Source organism: Aptenodytes forsteri, unplaced genomic scaffold (genome assembly GCF_000699145.1).
Source record: "Aptenodytes forsteri isolate BGI_AS27 unplaced genomic scaffold, ASM69914v1 Scaffold54, whole genome shotgun sequence".
NCBI classification, from domain to species: domain Eukaryota; kingdom Metazoa; phylum Chordata; class Aves; order Sphenisciformes; family Spheniscidae; genus Aptenodytes; species Aptenodytes forsteri.
In genome coordinates this window covers 2,398,306-2,419,028 of record NW_008796044.1, presented here as the reverse complement: position 1 = coordinate 2,419,028, position 20,723 = coordinate 2,398,306, and the positions used below count along the sequence as shown (strand labels likewise).

The 20,723-nt window shown below is 42.9% G+C and overlaps 1 protein-coding gene across 1 annotated transcript in view; it reads left to right on the top strand.

Moving 5' to 3' along the window:
• Window positions 1-19,909, top strand: part of WWC1 (WW and C2 domain containing 1) — a 61,896-nt gene extending 41,987 nt beyond the window's left edge. The window contains exons 11-23 of the mRNA XM_009285707.2: window positions 1,661-2,199; window positions 6,637-6,745; window positions 8,534-8,614; window positions 9,586-9,672; window positions 10,435-10,627; window positions 12,008-12,160; window positions 12,765-12,865; window positions 13,664-13,811; window positions 14,518-14,682; window positions 16,119-16,211; window positions 17,077-17,307; window positions 18,523-18,644; window positions 19,178-19,909. Of these exons, the coding sequence (XP_009283982.1) occupies window positions 1,661-2,199; window positions 6,637-6,745; window positions 8,534-8,614; window positions 9,586-9,672; window positions 10,435-10,627; window positions 12,008-12,160; window positions 12,765-12,865; window positions 13,664-13,811; window positions 14,518-14,682; window positions 16,119-16,211; window positions 17,077-17,307; window positions 18,523-18,644; window positions 19,178-19,244 (2,089 nt within the window). The 3' untranslated portion in view covers window positions 19,245-19,909. The remainder of the gene's footprint in view (window positions 1-1,660; window positions 2,200-6,636; window positions 6,746-8,533; window positions 8,615-9,585; window positions 9,673-10,434; window positions 10,628-12,007; window positions 12,161-12,764; window positions 12,866-13,663; window positions 13,812-14,517; window positions 14,683-16,118; window positions 16,212-17,076; window positions 17,308-18,522; window positions 18,645-19,177) is intronic.
• Window positions 19,910-20,723: the final 814 nt, after the last annotated feature.

Below are 20,723 nucleotides of genomic sequence, written 5' to 3'. Positions count from 1 at the left end.
GTTGAGGTTTTTCCTATCAGTGTGTACTGAATTTACTCTGTTTGTAGCTTCTGCTCCACTTGGATTCTGTTTCATGTTGTGAAGATGACACCGAAAAGACTGGAAAAATCATAGTGCGAGACTGACATGTATATAAGCCACCATGGAGAATAGCTATCTGTGATGCTCTTATGCAGTGGAAATGCGTCATATTTTCACTTCATCTAGCTGATTAGGGATCTTTTGAGGTGACCAAGAAGCATGTGAAACTAATTTCTTCCTAACTATGTGCCCAGTGTTCTTGGCATGCTCCTTCATAAGAATAAGCATTTGTTATTAACCCCATAATGCAAAATGTCTGGCATTCAAAGGTATGCACCAAATGAAGTTGAGCCCCCTTTTGATAGTGAAATACACTGACAAGCTGTAAATTTATTAGTCCTCGCCAGATCTATATATACTGCCAAAATGTAAAAACATTTATCATGTTTCAGTTATGTTTCACCCAAAAGCTTTCTTGAAGAAACATGATGCAGTGCACATCTGTCATACAAATGCAGAAGACATTTTGTGCCAAAATTATACTAAATTCTGCATACTTGCCTTTTTCGCATAAGGTCATGGGCATAATTGTATGAATACAGCTTCTAGCTTTTACCCCATAAATAATAAATAAGGAATTATTAGGCTTATTAACATCCTCACTGTTTTTCAGTGGGGCAACTTAAGCCACTTACACATATGCAGACGTTTTTCAATAGCTAATCCATATCTGAAGTGAGGGTTAAAGGTCTTTAAATAGTCAGTAATGAGCAAGGTATTTAATGTCTGGAGCAGGAGTGTTTGGTTTAAATGGAATTTCTAGGGATTGTATATGTTGTAGTCGGTACTGCAGGATTTGTTGGGTCTTCTGAGCAGAAAAGTGTGCTGTGGTGTCTGGGCTTTCTCATTTGAACAGACTTCTATTCAGCACCTGCTTAAAATTAATTTTGCTGTCATTTATCTTCTGAAACTAGATTTCTAGGGATAAATAACTTGTGTGAACTGATTTCACAGCCCAGCCCCAACTCTTTCCCTTCCTCTCCTGGCCCTGGATTTCATGTAGCAGTCTTTCACGTAGGTAAATCCTGCCAGTTTTCTGGTAACTGCTGGCTGTTGTGATCTCTGAGGGCCAGCTCCAGGCCCTCAGGCAGCTGTGGTATTGCCTTTTGGCTGGGGGTCCAAGACTGAGGCAAATGGAAGAAAATTTCCATACGGACAGTTGGTTGCAATAACTTAATCTTCTTGCATGGGCCTTGTTGGTTTTTTGTGGTCTGCTTTGGAGATTAACAGGAACTATAGATTTTTTTTCCCAGGCAGATGCGGGAGGAGAATGTTGTTGCTAATTTTAATTAATTTGAAACAATTCATTAGAGTTGTTTTGGCTAAACAAGGACTCTTATGAGGCTGATATGGTGAGTAGAAAAATGTGTATGAACTACATTATTTTTACTGAAAATTGACCCAACTTTTCTGCTGGGTAGACTGGTTCAGGATCGTTGTGGGGACTAATGCATATGGCCTAACCTAACAAAGCAAAAGCCCACTGTACCACGTGGGCTTAGAGATTTGGTGACATTGCAGTGTTTTCCTGAGAAATCAGGAGATACGGTATAATGGTTTTCTGACTTGTTTCCTTCAGTCTCTCCACCAGCATGCTTTCCCTCTCCTCGAGCAGCAGCCCTGGTTCTCTTGCATCTAGCAGAGGATCTCTTGCCACCTCCAGCCAGGACTCATCCACCTCAGCCAGTTTCACTGATCTCTACTACGAGCACCTAGAGCAGTTGGAGCAGTTGGACTCGGACTATCAAAACAAGCTTGACTTGCTCTTAGAAGGAGCCACTGGATTTAGACCGTCAGGCTGTATCACCACTATTCATGAAAACGAAGTAGCAAAAACACACAAAGCAGACACCACCAGTCGCATACAGGCTCTGAGATCATTGTCTGGTACTCCAAAATCCATGACATCGCTATCTCCAAGGTCATCTCTCTCTTCTCCATCTCCACCTTGCTCTCCACTGGTGATAGACCCACTCCTAACTGGTGATGCCTTTTCAAGCCATATGGATTTTGACGATGCAGAGATAAGTACAAATCTCTCAGAACTCACCCTTAACACTGGGAGTGGCAACTGTAGGCTGGAAGAGCCTAGAGCAGGAGATAAACATCTAGGTCAAGGTATGGTAACAAACTATTTGCATACACATGCATGCATCTATTTTTAATGTAGTTTATAAAGCATTGGGAAGCAAGTATTTAAAAAACTGTCAGTCATCTTGATACCTTTGTGTTGAAAAGTGTATTCAACTGTGTGTTCTACCTTGCTTGGGAGAAAGCGTTGTTGTTGTTTTCTCTACCTTGCTTGGGAGAAAGCGTTGTTGTTTTAATTTGTACACAAAAAATACTGCTGATCTGATGAGTCTTGCAGAAGGCTCTATCTAGGTGTGTTTTTAGTGTACTTGTATGCATGTGTACACAAATTACAGGGATTTCATGTGCAAATATAAGTGGTTGTGGTGGGATGCTTCATTTAATTTGGTACTTAACTATTCAGAATGTCATCTAGTGTTTTGGGTCTGAAATTGGGAGGCATGTAATGCCATATTGACACAAACTTTTTGGCCAAGCTTTTGAGGAAGACTGGAAAAAACACATTTAGCTTAATAGTTAACAAATTATAATAAAAATCCTTCCCTGCCACCTCAGCATACACAACATCTTGCTCTGGTTCCCAGTAAATCAGTGGCAAAGAATTTATTAACTTCAGCTGAGCAGACATGTCAAGGCTGTACTTGAATTTCTGCTGCTTTGAGGAGGATGGTCTCTTAGCAACAAAAATGTGTTTAGATGGTGAGCGTGATAAAATAAGACACTTAGATAGTGGATGTTCTCATACATGCATATGGCTTATTGGTGGGTGGGAAGGGTTCATCCCTTTTCAGAATGATGGCCCTGCTGAAGCGGATGGAAAGCAGTAGGCAGCAGTCAGGGCACTCGTGCTAGGGCCTGTCTGAAGCCCTTGCGACTGTAGTTGGGTTAAATCCAAAGGAGATGAGTGAAATGAGATTTGTAACTGCAGTGAAGAAGAGCTTTGAAGGCAATATAAACTTGCCAGCTGTAGCCGTATGAACCAGCAGTGCAGTTTGTTTTTCACAGGATTATAAAACAGCCTATGTGAATAAAGGGAACTAGCACCATGTTATCACTGCCTTCTGCATTAGGAAGGCTGATACTATTTAAAATACAAAAAAGACATGAGTGCAGTTCTTCCCCTTTGAGCTACCATTTTCCTACAAGCAAAAGGTATTATGCATTTGAGTAGGAAACAGTAATTATTCTTATTAGAACTGGGCGCTGATTAGTTTTAACCTTTTTAGTTCTTCAAGATTTGTCAAGGCTCAGGTGTTAAGCAGATTAAGTGATTATTACTGTTAGCCAGTCAGCAGACAAAATAATCGCCATAAGTAGTTTATTTCAGGGCAATAATGAGATGAGATTTTATTCCTCAGGCATTTTGTGGGGGGGTTCAGTGTAACACCCGAAATGTGGTGGCTGGATCTGGGGTGGTCAGTACTCGGCCTCATGGGCAAAGCATGCTCACGTGTTCCTGTAAGTAGAGCTGAATAGTATATATCTGAGGGATTTGCTTTTTGTTTCTGTTAGATGTCCCTGCTACCTTTGAGGCTGAACTAAGGCTGCTTCTCTTACCTGAGCGATACCTGAGCGATGTAGGTGAAACTAATAGCAAGCCCTGGAATCTGGCAGAGTCTGGCATTCTCTGAGGAAATGGCGCGGATGTGAGGACAGTGCATGACATGGTTCTTCAAGGCCTCGTCATGGTGTGTCCAGGAGAGCCCATGGAAGGGGAAATGGCAGGAAGTGAAGAGCAAACTTCATATTCCTGATATGAGTGGGGAAAAAAGGTGAAAAAACATAGGAAGTGCTATCTGCCTGCTTGAAAATATAGAAGGGAGTTGAGTAATTTCTGAACTCTTCCATAAACTTTTTTTAGTGATACCTCTTTAGAGACTTAAAACAGAAAATCCAAATTTTGTGTTAGTCACATGAAAAAGTTACAGGTTCAGTCTGTGTGTAAAACTTGCAGGGCTGAGCTTCCAAGTCCTTTGCAAAAAAAGTAAGGAAAAGGATGGCTGCACGATGAATCCTTGTCAGGGAACCCGTTCATCTTTATTCGGGTTTACGCTTTAGCATTCTGTTGTACAAACAGATACCCACTTCGTTGCTGGGTTTTGTGCACCCTCTGTATTCACCTCCCTTGGCCACACGGTGCTCGGGTGAAGTGGTCAAAAATGAAGACTTTCTGGGTTGAAATGAGTAAATGGCATTGGCAATTGAGGGAGACAGAGGTTGAGCCTGCTGGAGTCTTACCTGCGGTGTCCTTCCTGGTAAGGAAGCCTCATGCGGAGGGATTCCCGGAGTGGCGTTTCTGGGAGCGGTGCGTAAAACTCAAACAACTTGATCTAGAAAGCCAGCCAGTGGGGAAGAAATTATTTTCATATTAAAACCATGGAATGGGGGGGCTACAAAGCAGCACTGAGGAAAGAAGAGACATAGTTCTGACCCTGCCCGCATACCTCCAGCATAGGCCAGGGCAAGCGGAGTGCAGCAGGGGCCAGGCCCTTGCACACAGCAGGAGGGAGGATGGATTAAACTGTGAATGCCAGTATTAAATGGATCCATTTGTTTCAGTTAATGACTGATATATTGTGTTACAGATGCTAACTTTTATTTATGTGGTTTGGCCTGTGGGGAAAAGGTCTGGACATTTTTTTATGTCCAACAGTTCCATGGGAATACCAAGATGAAAAATACCATTCAGTGGTGGTGTCAAAAAATACATGGATAAATGGGCCCAGATTGCACATGTGCACTCAATATATTGGTTTTACCTGTAGCACCCTCTACTGTTGATTGTAGAACAAGTCCTTATATTATTCCATAAGCCTATGTTGAGCTTGCCACTTTTTGCAAGGTCTGGACATTTTTTTATGTCCAACAGTTCCATGGGAATACCAAGATGAAAAATACCATTCAGTGGTGGTGTCAAAAAATACATGGATAAATGGGCCCAGATTGCACATGTGCACTCAATATATTGGTTTTACCTGTAGCACCCTCTACTGTTGATTGTAGAACAAGTCCTTATATTATTCCATAAGCCTATGTTGAGCTTGCACACTTTTTGCAGCAATGTTTTTTTTTTTAAAATGCATGTTTAATTCTTTAAGTGGCTTTGAGTCTGTGCAAAAAAAAAAAAACCCCGCAACCCACTTTGTAATAAAGAAAATACGGCATGGAAACCATATATTGGTTTGGGGGCATGTGCTTTCCTAAGGCTATGGGAGAGAGGGACCACTTTAGAAAGATGAAAGCCCCTTGGAAGGGGAGTGTGTTGCCACATGTCTGCTATGGGGTTACAGCTGCTCCCACTGTGACAATGTGGCACCTCTTTGTCCTTGGAGCAGGTGCCCCAAAGCCCTGCCAGAGAGGGAGAGCCAAGAGCTGGGTAGGTCCCAGCCCTTGTTAGCCACCTTGGCAGACAGAGCTCTCCAGACTCTCAGCTGAAGCATATATCTGCAGAAATGTGATGGTTCAAGTGAAAAGATGCAGAATTTACAGAAGTTTCCAGGGCATATATTTTCCTGTGTTGTAGCACAAGAAAGTGAGATAACACCTCTGTGCAAAACTCCTTGCTTCAACTTCCCCAGTTTCTCTTCCCTATCTCCTTCTCCCTGCATTCCTGTGTGTGGCTGCTGTTTTGAATCCTATAATCTCTCTTTCTCTCCATGTTTAGCCAGTTAACCTGGTCTTTCTAGACCCATCTTCTGACCTCTGTACGTCAAACTTTTGGGTTCAGGGGTAGGCGGGTGTATTTTTTTGCTGTTTCCCCTTCTTGAAGCTAAACTTTTGATATAAGCTCTCCAGGTGGGATATACCCCTCGGCATAATCCGTACTTGGCCAGAGCTTGGTCAGTAGCGTTTGCCTTGCTGCTGCTCTCTGGGTAGCTAGGACCAGAAGGCCTACTGCCTGCTTAAGGGTGAGTTGCAGTAGAAGCTGTTTTATTGGTTCATATTTATAACTTCACTGGAATTCACAAGTTCTGCTTCTTCTGCATGTTGCTCATCTTGTCATGGGTACCTCCCTGCCCTTCAGGTGCTTTGAAAGCCTCTCCTCGCGTTGTCTGCGAGGACCTGCACCCATGGAGGTGGCAGGGGTATCCAGTTGTAATGCACTCAGTACAACCAGCGTGTAACCTCAGCCTGTGGGTACGCTACTGCAGGACCCAAGTATTAAATGGGCATTGACTGTGCAATGAAGCCCTACTCTCACCTCCACCACATAGGCTGTTCCTCTGGGCTTTTTGTTCTCCAGGGCAGTCGGGCATGTTCCTGAAGCACTAACTTGACGGTGGCTGTTGAGCACAGCCTGCCCTACCTGTGTTCTCTGTCTTCAGAAATGTGCTGTTGCTTAACAATACTTGGGTGGGGAAAAAATGCAATTCAAGGGGAAGATAAGAAAAAAGCTGCTCCTGATCCAGACAGTTTGTTTTCATTAACACCTGTTTTTGATTTTCCTCTGTGCTTTTCTGATAGGTATAAATACAGCTGGAGGGACGGCACTGAAGGTGGCGTGTGTGTCAGCTGCAGTGTCTGATGAATCTGTTGCTGGAGATAGCGGGGTATATGAGGCGTCTGTACAAAGGTAGACATCAGATCTCTCTCTAGAAAGAAGCCAATGACTCAGCTTTGCACACAGGAGTCAGCTGGAATAATGCTGGTTATGATCTTTTTTGTAATTTGGTGGCTAAAGTTCTCAATCTCAGATTTCTTAATACTTCTGAAAAAACTAGGAGCAGGCTGAATTTGATTATCAAAATGACCCATGCTTCCCATAATAGAAGTAGCTGAAAGCAAGCTCACAGAGAACTGTTTGAACAGCTGGTCTGTTTGTGAAGGTGCTGGTAAGCTGTGACTGCTGCCTTGACGGGGGTAGCGGAGCCATCTGGCAGGTGTAAAGTTCCCCTCCTGTCAGTCAGCCTGGTGTCAGTGACAGCCCTCAGTCAGTGTGAGAGGACTTTGGGATGTTTAAGGAAGATAGCAGAAGCACCTTGAACTGCCTCATGGATGTGTACGTGCTGCGATGCAGTTCCCGAGTGCTTGGATCCAGTATGTGATTTCTGCAGGACTTTTCCCCCTAAGTGCATAGCTTATAGCCAGAGCTGGGCATCGCTGCTCTTGCTGGGTTTCTGGACCTCCCTTACTGCTTGCTAAAGCTATCTGGGGTAGCTTGACAAAAAGTTCTCTGGAAGGTACTGATCTTATTGATACCTGGTTTGGCTGCATCTAACATGGATTTTCTCACTATTTTATTGGCATTGAGAAGAATTATGGGGTCATGTGTTGCAAGACACAACTGTAGAGGTGAAAAACTGCTCATCTCGTATCCCCCTGTTCATTCATTATCTTCATTAATTCTCTAGATAAGTGAGTAATTTTTTGTTTACAGCACAATTCACCTTACAGAAGCATTGCACATTCTTGTCAAAGCAGACCTCACGGGTGCAAGCCAGGCAGTCAGACAGTTGGGTGTCTTAGGGCCCTGTGTCCCCTCAACAGGACAGGGAGCTCTGCGGACAGGGGAGGAGGGATAACATGTGACAATTACAGAAGGCATCCCATGCACACTCGCGTGCCTGATGTTACTTAATGTTCTTTGGGTTGTTGACTTACCAACCTTTGTAAGGACTACAGTATCATTTTGATGCCTATAATAAATGGTGAGGGTAGGATGAGCAATGCATTTGTCCTCTGTAGCTGAAATGTAATGAAATACAAGAGAGTGCTAAGTAATATGGAAAATACTTTGAAGAGAAGAATGCTAATCCTGTTTTAATGTGCTGCAGTATAGCCTCTGAGTCAATTAGACAATGAATGTAGCTTTGGGGACTTTCAGTGCATAAAACTTTGGAGGAGGAGTACATTGGGAGGAAAATGATGCAGGTAGCTGTTTCAAGGAAGACCAGTCAGTGTACTCTGTCACTTTTAATGTGCTTAGGGAAGTTTGATTTCTTAAAGAAACAAAGGAATGACTTAAATCTAATCAAATTTGAGAATTTTTGCTGTCATGGTGCAGGACAGGATTGCAGTTGTTAAGTCTTATTTCTGTTGCTGGGCAGTCAGCTGTCTTTACTAAAATCCAGTCAAAGGAACCCTGTAAAAATCCCCCACTGCCTTGTTTTTGTACAGTCTTTTGTGTGGCTTTTTTTGGCAGTGAAGGGGAAGGCATATGACTTTCTGCTGATAAGCACTGTAATACATACCTCTAAGGATGATTGCACTTACTTCTTAAATGGGCTTTCTTTTAGCTGCTAATTTTACAAAATCCATATACCCAACCCCTGAATGGAAGGGAAAAGATCTTGTATCACCTAAATGCTAGCACTTCAATAGGAGGGAAATCAAGTCCTTAATTGTCTTTGATTTCTTGCAGACCATGTGTGTCAGAAGTGATGGTGTTTGACAGTGATGATACAGAAGCAGTTGGGACAGCTAAAGTGCAAATTGCAATGAGGTAAGCACTACACATTTTTACTGGATTTTCCTTCAAATGGAAAGAATGATATATGGGATTTAAAAGATAGTGCTTTCTGTTTTCTTATCCTGTTGGAAAGAATGATATATGGGATTTAAAAGAGTGCTTTTTGTTTTCTTATCCTGTCCTATTAGTATTAACTAACTAATGCCCTCTTTGTAGTGTAATTGAGAATTACACTCGACTCTAGGAGGTCCTTGGCCCAGTTATCCTCTTTCATGTCAGTGGAAATCAACTGGTGATAGTGTGGTATGAGGGTGCAAACTAGCAATGGGAGCACTGACAGTGCTGGGCTGGAGAAAGCCTTCTGCTGGCTTGCAGTCTCCTTTGCCGTGCAGCTTGTGGGGGAAAAACTGCTGAGAGTAAATGGCAATCGTAATCATTGACCAAACCTTAATCCCACAAGTAGTGGGTAAGGCATGGGAAGGTAGGCACAGAGGCATCTTCCTTAAATGACTTAGTGGAAGATTATTTATGATTTGAGGGAAAATAAGTAGCGCAAAACTCTCGTCATGGCCATCAACGGTAAAACAATGGTTACCCATAACATCTTCACTGTTGTACTTCAGGTATTTCTACTTGTAACTTTTTTATATTACAGTCATTATATAAAGCCTTTCAAAAGGTTTTAGTTACAATACAGCAACTTGGCTAGACCCCAGGAAAAGCAATGTGTGTTAGGACAAATCTGTAAATCATTGTGTCTGAATTCCTAAGTTCTCGATGTTCTGGACTGTTCTAAATTCTGGATGTTCTGGTAGCAAAACTTGATGTAATATGAAACTGGTTTTGTTTCAAACTATAGGCAAGCCATGGTCCCATTATAGTGTTGTCCCGTTTGTAAATTCTTCGTTGTTTGTTTGTGTTAATGAAACAAGTGGAATACTTGTTTATGGAGTGCAAGGCAGACTTCTCTGATAATAATGCTTTTTTGTGTCTTTCCAATTCAGATATGATGACAAAAATAAACAATTTGCAATACTGGTCATCCAGCTGAGTAATGTTCCAGCACTGCTGTTACAACAAGATCAAAAAGTGTAAGTGGGTGAAATAAACACACTTGAAGTATTTGTATGAGATTCCGGTGGGAATTAAACAGATGTTGGTTTTTGTTTTTTCACACTCTTAAAAATCTAGCCTTTCTGAAATGCTTCTACACTTTGTTATGTGTAGCAACATTTGTGAACTAATAAACCCACAAATTGAAATAAGATGCAGTTTTTTCCTTAAAGGTCTGTATTTGCTAGGGAAAGACTTGCCTGGAATTAGCACTAGCCAGCAAGGTTCTTAACTGTAGCAGTGCCCAGAGCAACTGCATCGAGTGGAGAGGGGGCGTTTGTTCTCCTACAGAACTCACCCTGGACACCTGCACAGATGCATGTGTGGGGAAATGTACAGCTTCTGCTAGACCCATTCTAGGCACAAGTTTTTAAATTCAGCTGTGTGCTGAATAAGCTGACAAAAATTTGATTTCATTTTTGTGTAGCTGTTTCTACCTACAAAAGGGTTTCTTAGCAGGGTGACAAGTTGCGCAGATGTAAACAACCATGTAAAACATAATCCCATGATGTTCGATTGTAAGTTCAGAAGGATGAAGTCTACGGCAACTCATGCCACTTCATGTCTCTGATGTTGTGATGAGATGTTCTTTTTCTCAGTTGACTGATATTCCAAAGAATAGGATAGGGCAGTAATGTCCACAGTGCTTAGGATGAATTTCACTTACAGATTTATGGAGCTCTTGCAACGGAGGGAACCGCAATGTACGGTAGTACTGATTGCAATGCTTTTTTCAATAGGAACATTCGCGTGGCTGTCCTGCCCTGTTCAGAAAGCACAAGCTGCTTGTTTCGCACAAGACCGGTGGAAGCTTCAGACAATCTTGTGTACAATGAACTATTTTGGGTTTCTATCTCTTACCCAGCTTTACGCCAGAAGACTTTAAGAGTCGATGTTTGCACTGTAGATAAGTCTCACCTTGAAGAATGTTTGGTTAGTATTAATCGCTATTCTAATATCTTTGTGTTTGTTTCCTCTTTTGAGTTAGGCAAAACTTTAAACTCTGAAGTATGGCAATTTCTGTGAAGGTTTTCTTGATAATCCTTAGCTATATGATCTCTCCCAGATAGCGTTCTTTGCAAATAATGATTTTGATCAGGAAAAAAATAATCTAGTAGATAAATGTTTTGTTACGGAACTACTGCTGACTTTGTCAGACTACTAGATTTCCCTTCTCTCATGATTTAATGTGAAACCCTACCTATTTTTCTTCCTTTTGGAAACATTTGTTGTAATGTAATTGAGAATGGACTTCTTACAGGAATTTGGAAGCCGCTGTAGAATATTCAAGATCTCTAAAGGAGTTTTTAAAAACTGCTATTAATCTACACTGTTAAAATCTACATGAGTATAGTTTTTTTGAGTGCTGGTATTGCCATAAGCCAGCCGCCTCCTATTGTTAGAAGAGCTTTTTTGTTGCTCAGTATTACCTGAGCAAGTTGATTTTAATAGAACTATTTCTGGAGTATTGTACTCCAGAACGTGAGTAGGGTGTGTTGAGCTGGGACATAAGCAACCATTAAGTTACAGAAAAGTTGATGTTTTGTCCTGCACGTGTTTTGTAGCATCTCCCTTGGCTGGAGGGGTACGTGTTTTATGGTGCTTCCGCATGTCTTCCTTCACTTGCTTTGCAAAGCACGCTTTGGTTCAGGAAAGCATCTGTTTTCCAAATGGGGTTTTTCTTTTGGCAGCGCGTACAGACCTACAGTACCTGAGCTCCAGGTGGGAGCACGCTAACTTGCAAGAGGTGTGCTCAGCATGCGTTCTGCTGGACTGCGTTGGTGCAATGGAGTACACTCAGATGTGGATTAAATAAATTGCAAATCAGTTTTACTTTGGTTTTGAATATGTCAGGATGTGTACTAAATGTAATGCAGTAAAAAAAATGACAAGGTAGATGAAGGGGAATGGGATATACAAAACTAAAGCAACTCAGTCTGAGACAGTCATTTTTGTCAGCCTTGCAGATTTCTTGAAAGGGAGTCTTCATCTCCTGTTCCTTTCTCTTTTTCTTTGAAGCTCTGGCTGTAATTTATGCTGGCTGCAGTAGCACTGTTCATACTTCTGGATTCTTGTACGCAGGAGCTGTAGTGAAGCACTTGCTACTTGGATTGGAAGTCCTAGATAATGTTAAAAATAATTAAACATAAAGCATTACTAGTGCTGTTGAAATGGGGATAAACAGGGCAATTTTTCATTTTGTCAAACTTGCCGAAGTCAAGTAGTCCTGGATTTTTGCTCTCATTTCTTCTTACTGGCGTGGTAGTGGTTCATTTTAGTATTACACTAAAACTGTGGTTTTGCTCTCAATAGGGTGGAGCACAAATTAGCCTTGCTGAAATATGTAAATCCGGAGAGAAATCAACCCGTTGGTATAACCTCCTTAGTTATAAGTATCTGCAGAAGCAAAACAGGAAAAGTAAACAAGGAAACATTCACTCTGAAGTACCCTGCACTGAAAAAACAGTAAGAACAACTGCTTAAATCAAACAAACCTCTTCTAAACAGCACTAATGAGAGGGTTTATGTGGCTGAAGAACTATTACAGTAGATGAGAAGTGAAGGCTGGTGTGTTTATATTTAGAACTTGAAAATGTTGTTAAGTGCAGCAAAATAATTAACATGCCTATTACAGATATGCCCTTGTCCTGGGCTAAATACTTACTGAAATCTGCTTCTCACAAAGCTGAGGGATGTGGTACGTGGTCTGGTGTGAGTGATGTGTGAGCTCTTGCCTTTCTTCCCACTAGACAGTTCACCTTGCTGCAGTGGACTTGCTGAGCGAGTCAAGATGCAGACTTACCTTTGCACGTGCATGGCATGCAATATGCTCAGCCAGTAGCTGCACACGTGCGTATGCTAGCGTAACTGGGGAGGTGGGCCAGGTGTGCTCACACAGGCTTGACTGAGCAATGTATGTGCAATAGGCCGCTTGAACAACGCGGGTGTAGAGACTACGACTGTCTCCTGCCACCAGAGGAAAGCTGGTTGGGGCTGTTCCGACCAGAATGGCTGGGCGCTTTGCAGTTTGAGAATCGTATTTTCACAAGAAGCCTCTTGGTCTCCTCAGGACTCTGTCTCAGCACTCTTAGAGCAGACAGCTGTTGAACTGGAAGCTGTGGAGAAGAAACTGGAGGAAAGCAGAAGCACTTTAACTAGTGGAGAGAGCTGGTAGGTAGCATCCTACCATCTTAGCGTTGTGGGATGATCAGAGCACTTGGGGATTCAAGTGCAGAGAAAAAAGCAGATGATACAGAGCTGCGGGAAGCTGCTTCTGTCTCTTTCTGTTTTGGTGAAAAAATCCTGTTTCTTCTGTTCTGGAGATTGTGCTTGGGAAATAAGAACAAAGCTGATAAATGTTGAAAATAGTCAAGAGCACTAGGCTAATTTTGTTATTTGTACAATGTTCTATGGACGTCCATGAAAGCTCCACTGTATGGTGCGAGGTTTTGCTTGAATATTAATTTTGGCTGTTGTTTACATGGTTCAGATTCAGATTTTATTAATGAAGCCCAACATTTGAAATAAAAAGCAAGCCTGACCAATGGGTTTGATGGAGAAGCCAGCTGTGAGTTCAAAGGAGCTGAAAAGGATGTTAAAACAATGCTTCAATTTTGTCCAGCATCACTTTTTAAGCTAAGATTAATGGCATCCTGAGAGCTCCACTTAAGATGCACTCACCTTAAGCTCAGACCACATGGCTGAACCCTCAGCTTGCTTCTTTTGAAGCAAGATCAGTATGAAGTTTTTGGCTCTAATGGTTGCCTTCTGGTGCAGCTTCACTCCAGTTTCAATTATTCCCTTATAAGCCTGTGTTCGCATAATCTCAGTGGCTACAGGACCTGCCAGGTACAACTGGCTGCCTTGGGGATGTGTTTCTGTCCAGCAGCTTACAGGAGGTAACTCCTGCTGCAACACCAGAGTATTGTGCGCAACAAGCCGGTTCAATAACAAAGCTGTTCTTAACAGGCAAGACGAAGAGGTTCCTGATCAAGAAGAACAGGACGAGATCAGTGAAAATGAAGCAGAGGAGGAGGAAGAATTCTGTGCTGGAAAATCGCTGTGGGAAACAGAAGAAAGTCTGAATTCCCAGCTGCACGTGGAAATAGCAGTGAAGGTAAAGTCAAGGGCCTTTTGAACAGAAAGACGAGTTAAGCTTCCCATTGCTCAGCTGACTGGGTTGCTGTTGAGCTGGGCAAGGCTACAGCAGTTATTTAAAAGTTCATCGTTGATGTTTAAATGTTTACCTACCTGAAATATTTTTAAATACCTCTACACGATCATTTTGTCCCACAGTTAATACAGCATCGTTTCATGCCTTCTTTTTGCTGCTCGTGAAAACTGTTTTCATTAATGTGACTGTGGCTTTGACCTTGTTTAATTCTGAATGTAGTTGTAGTCTAACAAACATGCGCTGTACACATGCTCTCTGTGCATGTACATACAGCGATTTGGATCTTTGCTGCAGATGCACAAGTAAGGGAATGGTCTTTAAAATCATCTCTCTGTTCTGTGTGAGATTGCCAGGTCACATTGATGTACTGGATCAACAGGCAAAGCTCGTTGGAATCGATTGTGTGGTACAGCGATCAATAGGTGGGGAGCCCTTAGGGAGTGATACAGTTAATGTAGCAGCTACTGAGTTCAAAGAGCGAAGTGTCAGGACACCCTGCATGAAAAGGGCTAAAGAATACCTGGTTTTGAATTTGATGCCTCTGGGACTGAAAGCAGAGATGTATCACAGGTGGCTGTCAGACAGCCTTGTGTATGTGTCGTCGGTAAGATGGCAAGCTGGCATTTACACTGCAGTATCTGTCTTTCAGGTGGATAAAGAGACAAACACAGAGAGCCTTGCACAGTCTTCTACTGTAGTTCGTCCGAAAGACAAAAGAGCAGCAAATCCACCCCAAACTCAGTTTGTCAGAGGTAGCACTATCATCCGCTCAAAAACATTTTCACCAGGACCACAAAGTCAGTATGTGTGTCGGGTAAGGAAAATGCAATCCTCAGGTTATAAATGCTGATTTTCATTAATGAATGCGTGATATCAATGTTCACTTAGTCTGAATTTTTCAGAGAGATCTGACAGTGCTTTCTTCTCCCCCCCTTTGACTTCAGAAGTTGCTCTGTCCTCACCTCCTAGATGGTATCTTTCTTTGGAACTAATACTATTAAGCACAAATTTATAAAATATGTATGTGCACATATATTTGTGGTACGTTCAGCATGTTGAGATGCCCAAACTAACCTGGAAGGGCTGCTCTAAGACAGTGATGAATAAGCTGCATATCCTGCTGCTTTAAGACTGTTCTGTGCTAACTTGAACTGAGTTAGCTGTGTCCACCTGACTTTAGATGAGGTGAATGTGAAAGCTTGATAGAAATGGAAAGGTAAGTACCTGATAATGTCAACAGAAAAAAATAGTGGAAGCTTGAGTCTCCAGTGTGCTTTGTCTGAAGGTAATGAGCAGGCCATGTACTGGGTCAGGATGTCACTTCCACTGCTTTGAAATGTTTGTTCACAATTATTTCCTGGACTGAGGGTCAGCCTAAACTATAACTAACTCGTCTTTTAAATTGAATTGGCAAACAAGCAAGCACTGCCTTTTATCACGCATGACCTGTCCTAAGTGGGCACGCTCTTAATACAGCTGCACCGGATTCGATGTGCAGGTTTTCTGATTCAGAAGCAGGTGCTTCCATAGAAACAAACCTTACTTAATTTGCAGCAGTGGCCTGCGCTTGGATGGCAGAGGTACTGTGTCCCAGCACATGCAGATCCCACATGCCTGTTCCCCCCCCCGCCCCCAACTTTGAGAAGGAACATGAGAAGGGAATTAAACCCTACTTGAGCTGAGCTCTTTTTAAGGGTCTAGAGACGATCACAAAGGAAGGCAGGCTGTATGTGTGTAACATGACAACTCTTAAGTTGAAAAACCCAGGGGGACAGTTTACAGGTAGACCTACCTTTTGCACCACTAGCTTAAAATACAAGTGGATTTTAGAAAAGAGAAATCTCTAAGAAAATAGCCCCATGTTTTACGGATGTTAGAAAAGAGTAATTTTTTTTTATTACATAGAGCTCATTTTTTGAGGCTGTTTAGCCCAGCCTAGTTACTTGCACAGGAGAAGGGCAGTGGGGTAGAGTCCCGTATTATACCCTAACTTAGTGTCTCTCTTTCCATGCAGTCTATTCCCAAAAAAGGACAGAGTTCAAGGCTTGTGGCGGGATCTGGCTGTGCCAAATGGATTGCATGTTGTGTGCTCAGATTGGGGTGGCAGCTGTCCGCTGTAGCCTTTCACAAAACTTCATAGTTCTGCTTACATCACCGCTTATAATCACTTACAGAACCCTCTGATCTTCCTAATAATGTGTGTATGCACTGCTATATTTCTTTCATGAAAAATGTGGTTTTCATTTTCAGCTGAATCGCAGTGATAGTGACAGTTCAACGCTATCCAAAAAGCCCCCCTTCGTTCGAAATGCAATGGAGAGACAAAGTGTCAGAGTGAAACGGGTAAAAACATCACCACTTACGTGTTTTTCTCTAACATAGACACTTGCAAAAACCAGAAAACTGTTTTAAAGGAAGAATTTGCAAACATAAATCAGTTGCCATCTGATTTCACTCACAACCTTTTCTTTGTGTGTGAGAAGTCTCTCAAGGCTACTTCTCTTTGATAGATCAGAATATGACAGGAACGTTTAAGTTGAAACTCATTTAGAACAATCAATTTAGGAAGATGGTTTCTGGTATTTTCCATCTTGTCAGAGCAGAAGTAGCACACACAGTTTTGCTGTGTTTATTGTTGCGAGATTCTTAAGTACTCATAATAAATGTGAGGAGCTGGGGAAGAGGGTGAGGAGAATGATGTCTCAGATGCTCAGGTGACCCTGTTGTAGTGACTCTGTGGCACACAATGAACCCCCGTGCCAGTTGTGATGGCAGTCACTGAAATTTCCCTGGGATACTGATGCTGAGCTCCTAAGGAGATGGTTTTCTTGAGGCAGCTTGTATTTGAAACTAGCAGAAGGCAGCATAATATGTTACTGGAAAAAAACAAACCCAGGTTTTTCTGCTGCATTGTGGATTCATCTAAAGATGAGACATTAAACTTAAGAGCAAGGTGTGCAGGCAAGACTTGTTTGATTTGGAGAAGCTGCCAAGGAAGAAATTTAGTAGAAACACCAAAATCAAAAGGCTTATCTGTAAGACCTGAGTTTGTGCTCCGTCTTGAGATGGATTGGAAAGCAGGATCGATAGAGATGCTTTGTGCTAAGACAAGTTCTGGAAAGATGGGTCTCATGATGTGTTTGGCCCTTCATGGAGGAGTGGTCGGGACAGTTCTCATCACTGCGTTCATACACCCCTTCTTTTCTAGCCTTCAGTCAAGTCCTTCGGTACGGAGCGCCTAATCCGCACTTCGCTAGACCTGGAGCTGGACCTGCAAGCTTCAAAAACCTGGCATGATCGGCTGGTTCAGGAGATCTCAGTGCTGAGAGAACTGAAGGAACAGTTGGAACAAGCTCAAAGTCAGGGTGAAAAAGAGTTGCCGCAGTGGGTGAAGGAGGATGAGAGATTTCGCCTGCTGCTGAGGCTAGTGGAAAAACGAGTGAGTAATACCTGCCCTTGGATTTTATTTAAGATGTTTGAGAAACGTGATTTGAGAAACCAGGGTACTTTGGACAGTCAGGAAACGAAGCCTTAGCACTACAGTCACTTGTGTCTTCCACTTACGGCTCCATGAAGCAAGTGGTTGATAATGGAAGCTGCAGTCCTTGAGTGTCTGGCTGTTCTCAGGTGCGGTATTTACAAACTGCAGAGTCTGTGCTTGCCTTCCCACAGATACGAGGGTTAGGAAGATAGCACTTATGTCTCTTGCTTCTTCTAAGAGAAATAATGGCTGCATAAAACCTTGTGCATGGATGACACTTGCCTTTAGAATAGGATCCTTATGCATATGAAGTGACAATATAAGTCAGCAGACTTCCTGGCTTTAAGAGCTTAATAGTATCTATCTTTCTGCTTTTGAAGGGCGGACTGCAGGGCAGGGATGGAAAGGAGACAGAACTAATTACCAAGAATTTCAACAAACAGTCCATTAAACTATTGTTTTCTTTTATGATAGTTGTTTTTCAACTTTGAAAGCATTATCACTTTTGCTGGAGTTTGATCCCCTTTTAACTTCCTGTAGAGTTCTGTTAGTCCCAAACTGTTGTGTGCATTTACCAGCACAAAGATTTCCTGCCTTAGCACAGGTGCAAGCATGAGAAGTCACAAATGCCATCTGTTTTGTGAAGTGCAGCCTCCCAGTCCATAGCAGCTGTGGTGTGTCATGGTTAGTGCTTACCTTACTCTGCCTACATCATACTCTCCCTCGTGTACAGGGCTCCTTCTCAACTTCTGTGATTTATCGGTGTCAGCACCTCTGCTGACACCAGGCAGAAACTAAGTTCTTAGGGCACCGGGTGTAGGAGTAAGTTGGTACAAGGTGCTCTTTGGGGCACAGCTGGAACGTGGGTTGCCATGTTCTTGCGTGAGCTGATCTGCTGGCTTAAAAAAATATACACCGACAAGACACAAAGAAGGTGCAGATAGCACCCATGATTCTTACCAAAGAGCTGGAAGACGACCTTAGAAAAAGCTCTCTCCGTTACAATGGTTAGCTGACAAGCCTTCAGTTTAGCTTCTGTGGCTTGTGATTCCAGAGTCAACAGTTTCCAAGCCCCTCTGACCTGCAGCTGAAATACTGCTGTATTTGGAAATTAGTTGGGATAAAATGATTCCTCCTGGAAACACAAACAGCTTTTTTCCACTATTTGTTTAGGTGGAAAAAACAGAACACAAGTGTGAGCTCAAAGCTGATAAAATGATGAGAGCTGCTGCCAAGGATGTCCACAGGCTGCGAGGGCAGAGTCGGAAGGAGCCTCTGGAAGTACAGTCATTCAGGTAAGTACAGGTCACTGGTAAAGGGAAGGAAAAATTGACTGCTACCATGATTTTTCTATGGGTGACTAAGATGCTGATGAGGAAAGCTAATCTTTGTAGTAGTAGTAGTAAACTGTTCTGCTTAATACAAAAGTTCCCGTATTTTTATATGAAAGTATAAGGTCTGAGAGTTGAGGAAACTAGCTGCAGCACTGCATGTGACCTCAAAGCAACTGGCAGCACTCCAAATCATTCCCCACCTGGCAACAAATACACAAATCCTTTGTTTAATACAGAAGCAGCCCTTTGCTTCCCTAAGTAACATGCCTAGAAAGCCAAAAACCCGAGCCTTTCTGAAATGGCTTTTTGATAAGGTCAGTGTTGTGAGTTTAATTGTAAGGATGCCTCAAGTCTGGTATGTAAATAAGAGGTGTAGGTTGTGAGAGGATGCTGCTGCTCCTTGTGGTGACAGCTGGTGGGGTAAATTTTAATGTGGATGATGGACGTTTCTGGCAAGATTTCTGTTGCATTAACAACCAATCATCTTTTTTTAGAGAGAAAATGGCATTTTTCACACGGCCGAGGATAAACATTCCAACGCTCTCTGCGGACGATGTGTGATCACCATAAAGTATTTGCTTTCCGGACAATTCTACAAATGCAGTTTGGGTTTCGAAGTTATTTATGTGGTTTTATGAAGGTACCAAGGCATTTGTATATTAGAGCTTTTGTCAGTATGTGGATGTTCTGAAGATTTTTAGGTTAAAGTTCTATCATCACAGAAACCAGCATTAAAGTGACAAGATTGTATAGTTTGTATATTTAGGAATGTATTTTTGGGAAATAGAATTTTAAATAAGAACAAATGCGGCGTAAGGTGCTGTTATTCTTAAATAATGCTGTTTAGACTTTTTGTACAGCTCTACCTTTTAGAGGTTTTACTGCAATAAAATAAATTTGAAGGAACCTCACCCCTACCTTCTACGATGCTCTGCATCGGACTCTCCTCCGAGTGCTGTATTTTGTATCCTGTGGGGAATGCAGGGAGCCAGTTTTGACTCCCAAGTGCTGTGAACGAATTCTGTGAGCTGTGAAGCATTTGTGTTTCCTGCCAGGTCATAAAAGTGGGTGTGAAGTTCAGAATACTTGCACTTTTAACCATTTGTACTGCAGCTCATGTCTGTAATGGGTCTGTTAAGGTAACTTGGGGAGCCCATTGAAACCACTGCTGTGGGAGGAGGGCTGCAGGTTTTAAGTCCATTTTAGGTTTTTCCAATAAAGTGACCTTTCTGGACAAACCTGCCTTCTTGCTTTTTGTCATGTGAATCTTCTCCTCCCCTGGCACCTAAATTGCAGGGGTTTATTTCTGTCACTGGCTGGAAGTGTATCGCTTCTACTGTGTCTTGCTCTGTACATCCTTCAGACCAGGCGTTTTTGAAAGGTAGCTGGTGCGTATACGCTGGAGTAAGGGGTGCTCCTGGGCTCTTCCCTTCAGTTCTAAATACAGGTTTTACTAAAGGGGCTAGAGCTGTAACTCGCCTGCTCCCTGGTTTGTTACAGAAAAATATTATTTTGCACGTAGCTGGGCAAGAGCCACTTGATGCATTGCTAACCCCAGCATCTTTGCGCCAAGCCTCCCCTTGCTGTGCTCATGGCTCTGGGAGGGGGTGTTCCCCACCACCATCCCCCGAAGGCTTGCGAACACTGTCACAGGAGCTGCTCTGCCCGACAGCACCTCCTTTCTCCTCCCTGCCTCAGTCCATTTGCTGCCTTTTCCCAGGCGTTCACTGTGCCCCTGCTCACGGTGGTGGTTCCTGTGCTTCGGGCCCCTGTTGACTGGAAGGAGGCACGAGCAGAGCCCCAGCTGCACCAAGGAGATGCACTAACAGCCAGACGTCCATTTTCTACCCACCCCCGGACCCACCGCGGCCTGGAAGTCCCTGATAAACGTTTCACCTTTGGCAGCGCTGGCTGCTCCCACCTGAACGGGGGCCGCTGGGGGCCCTGGGCGAGCCTTTCCCTTCTCAAAGCCCGCAGTGAAGTGCGAAACTACCCCTCCCCATCGCCTTGGACTTGTGAAGAGCCACAGGCGGGGGCGCG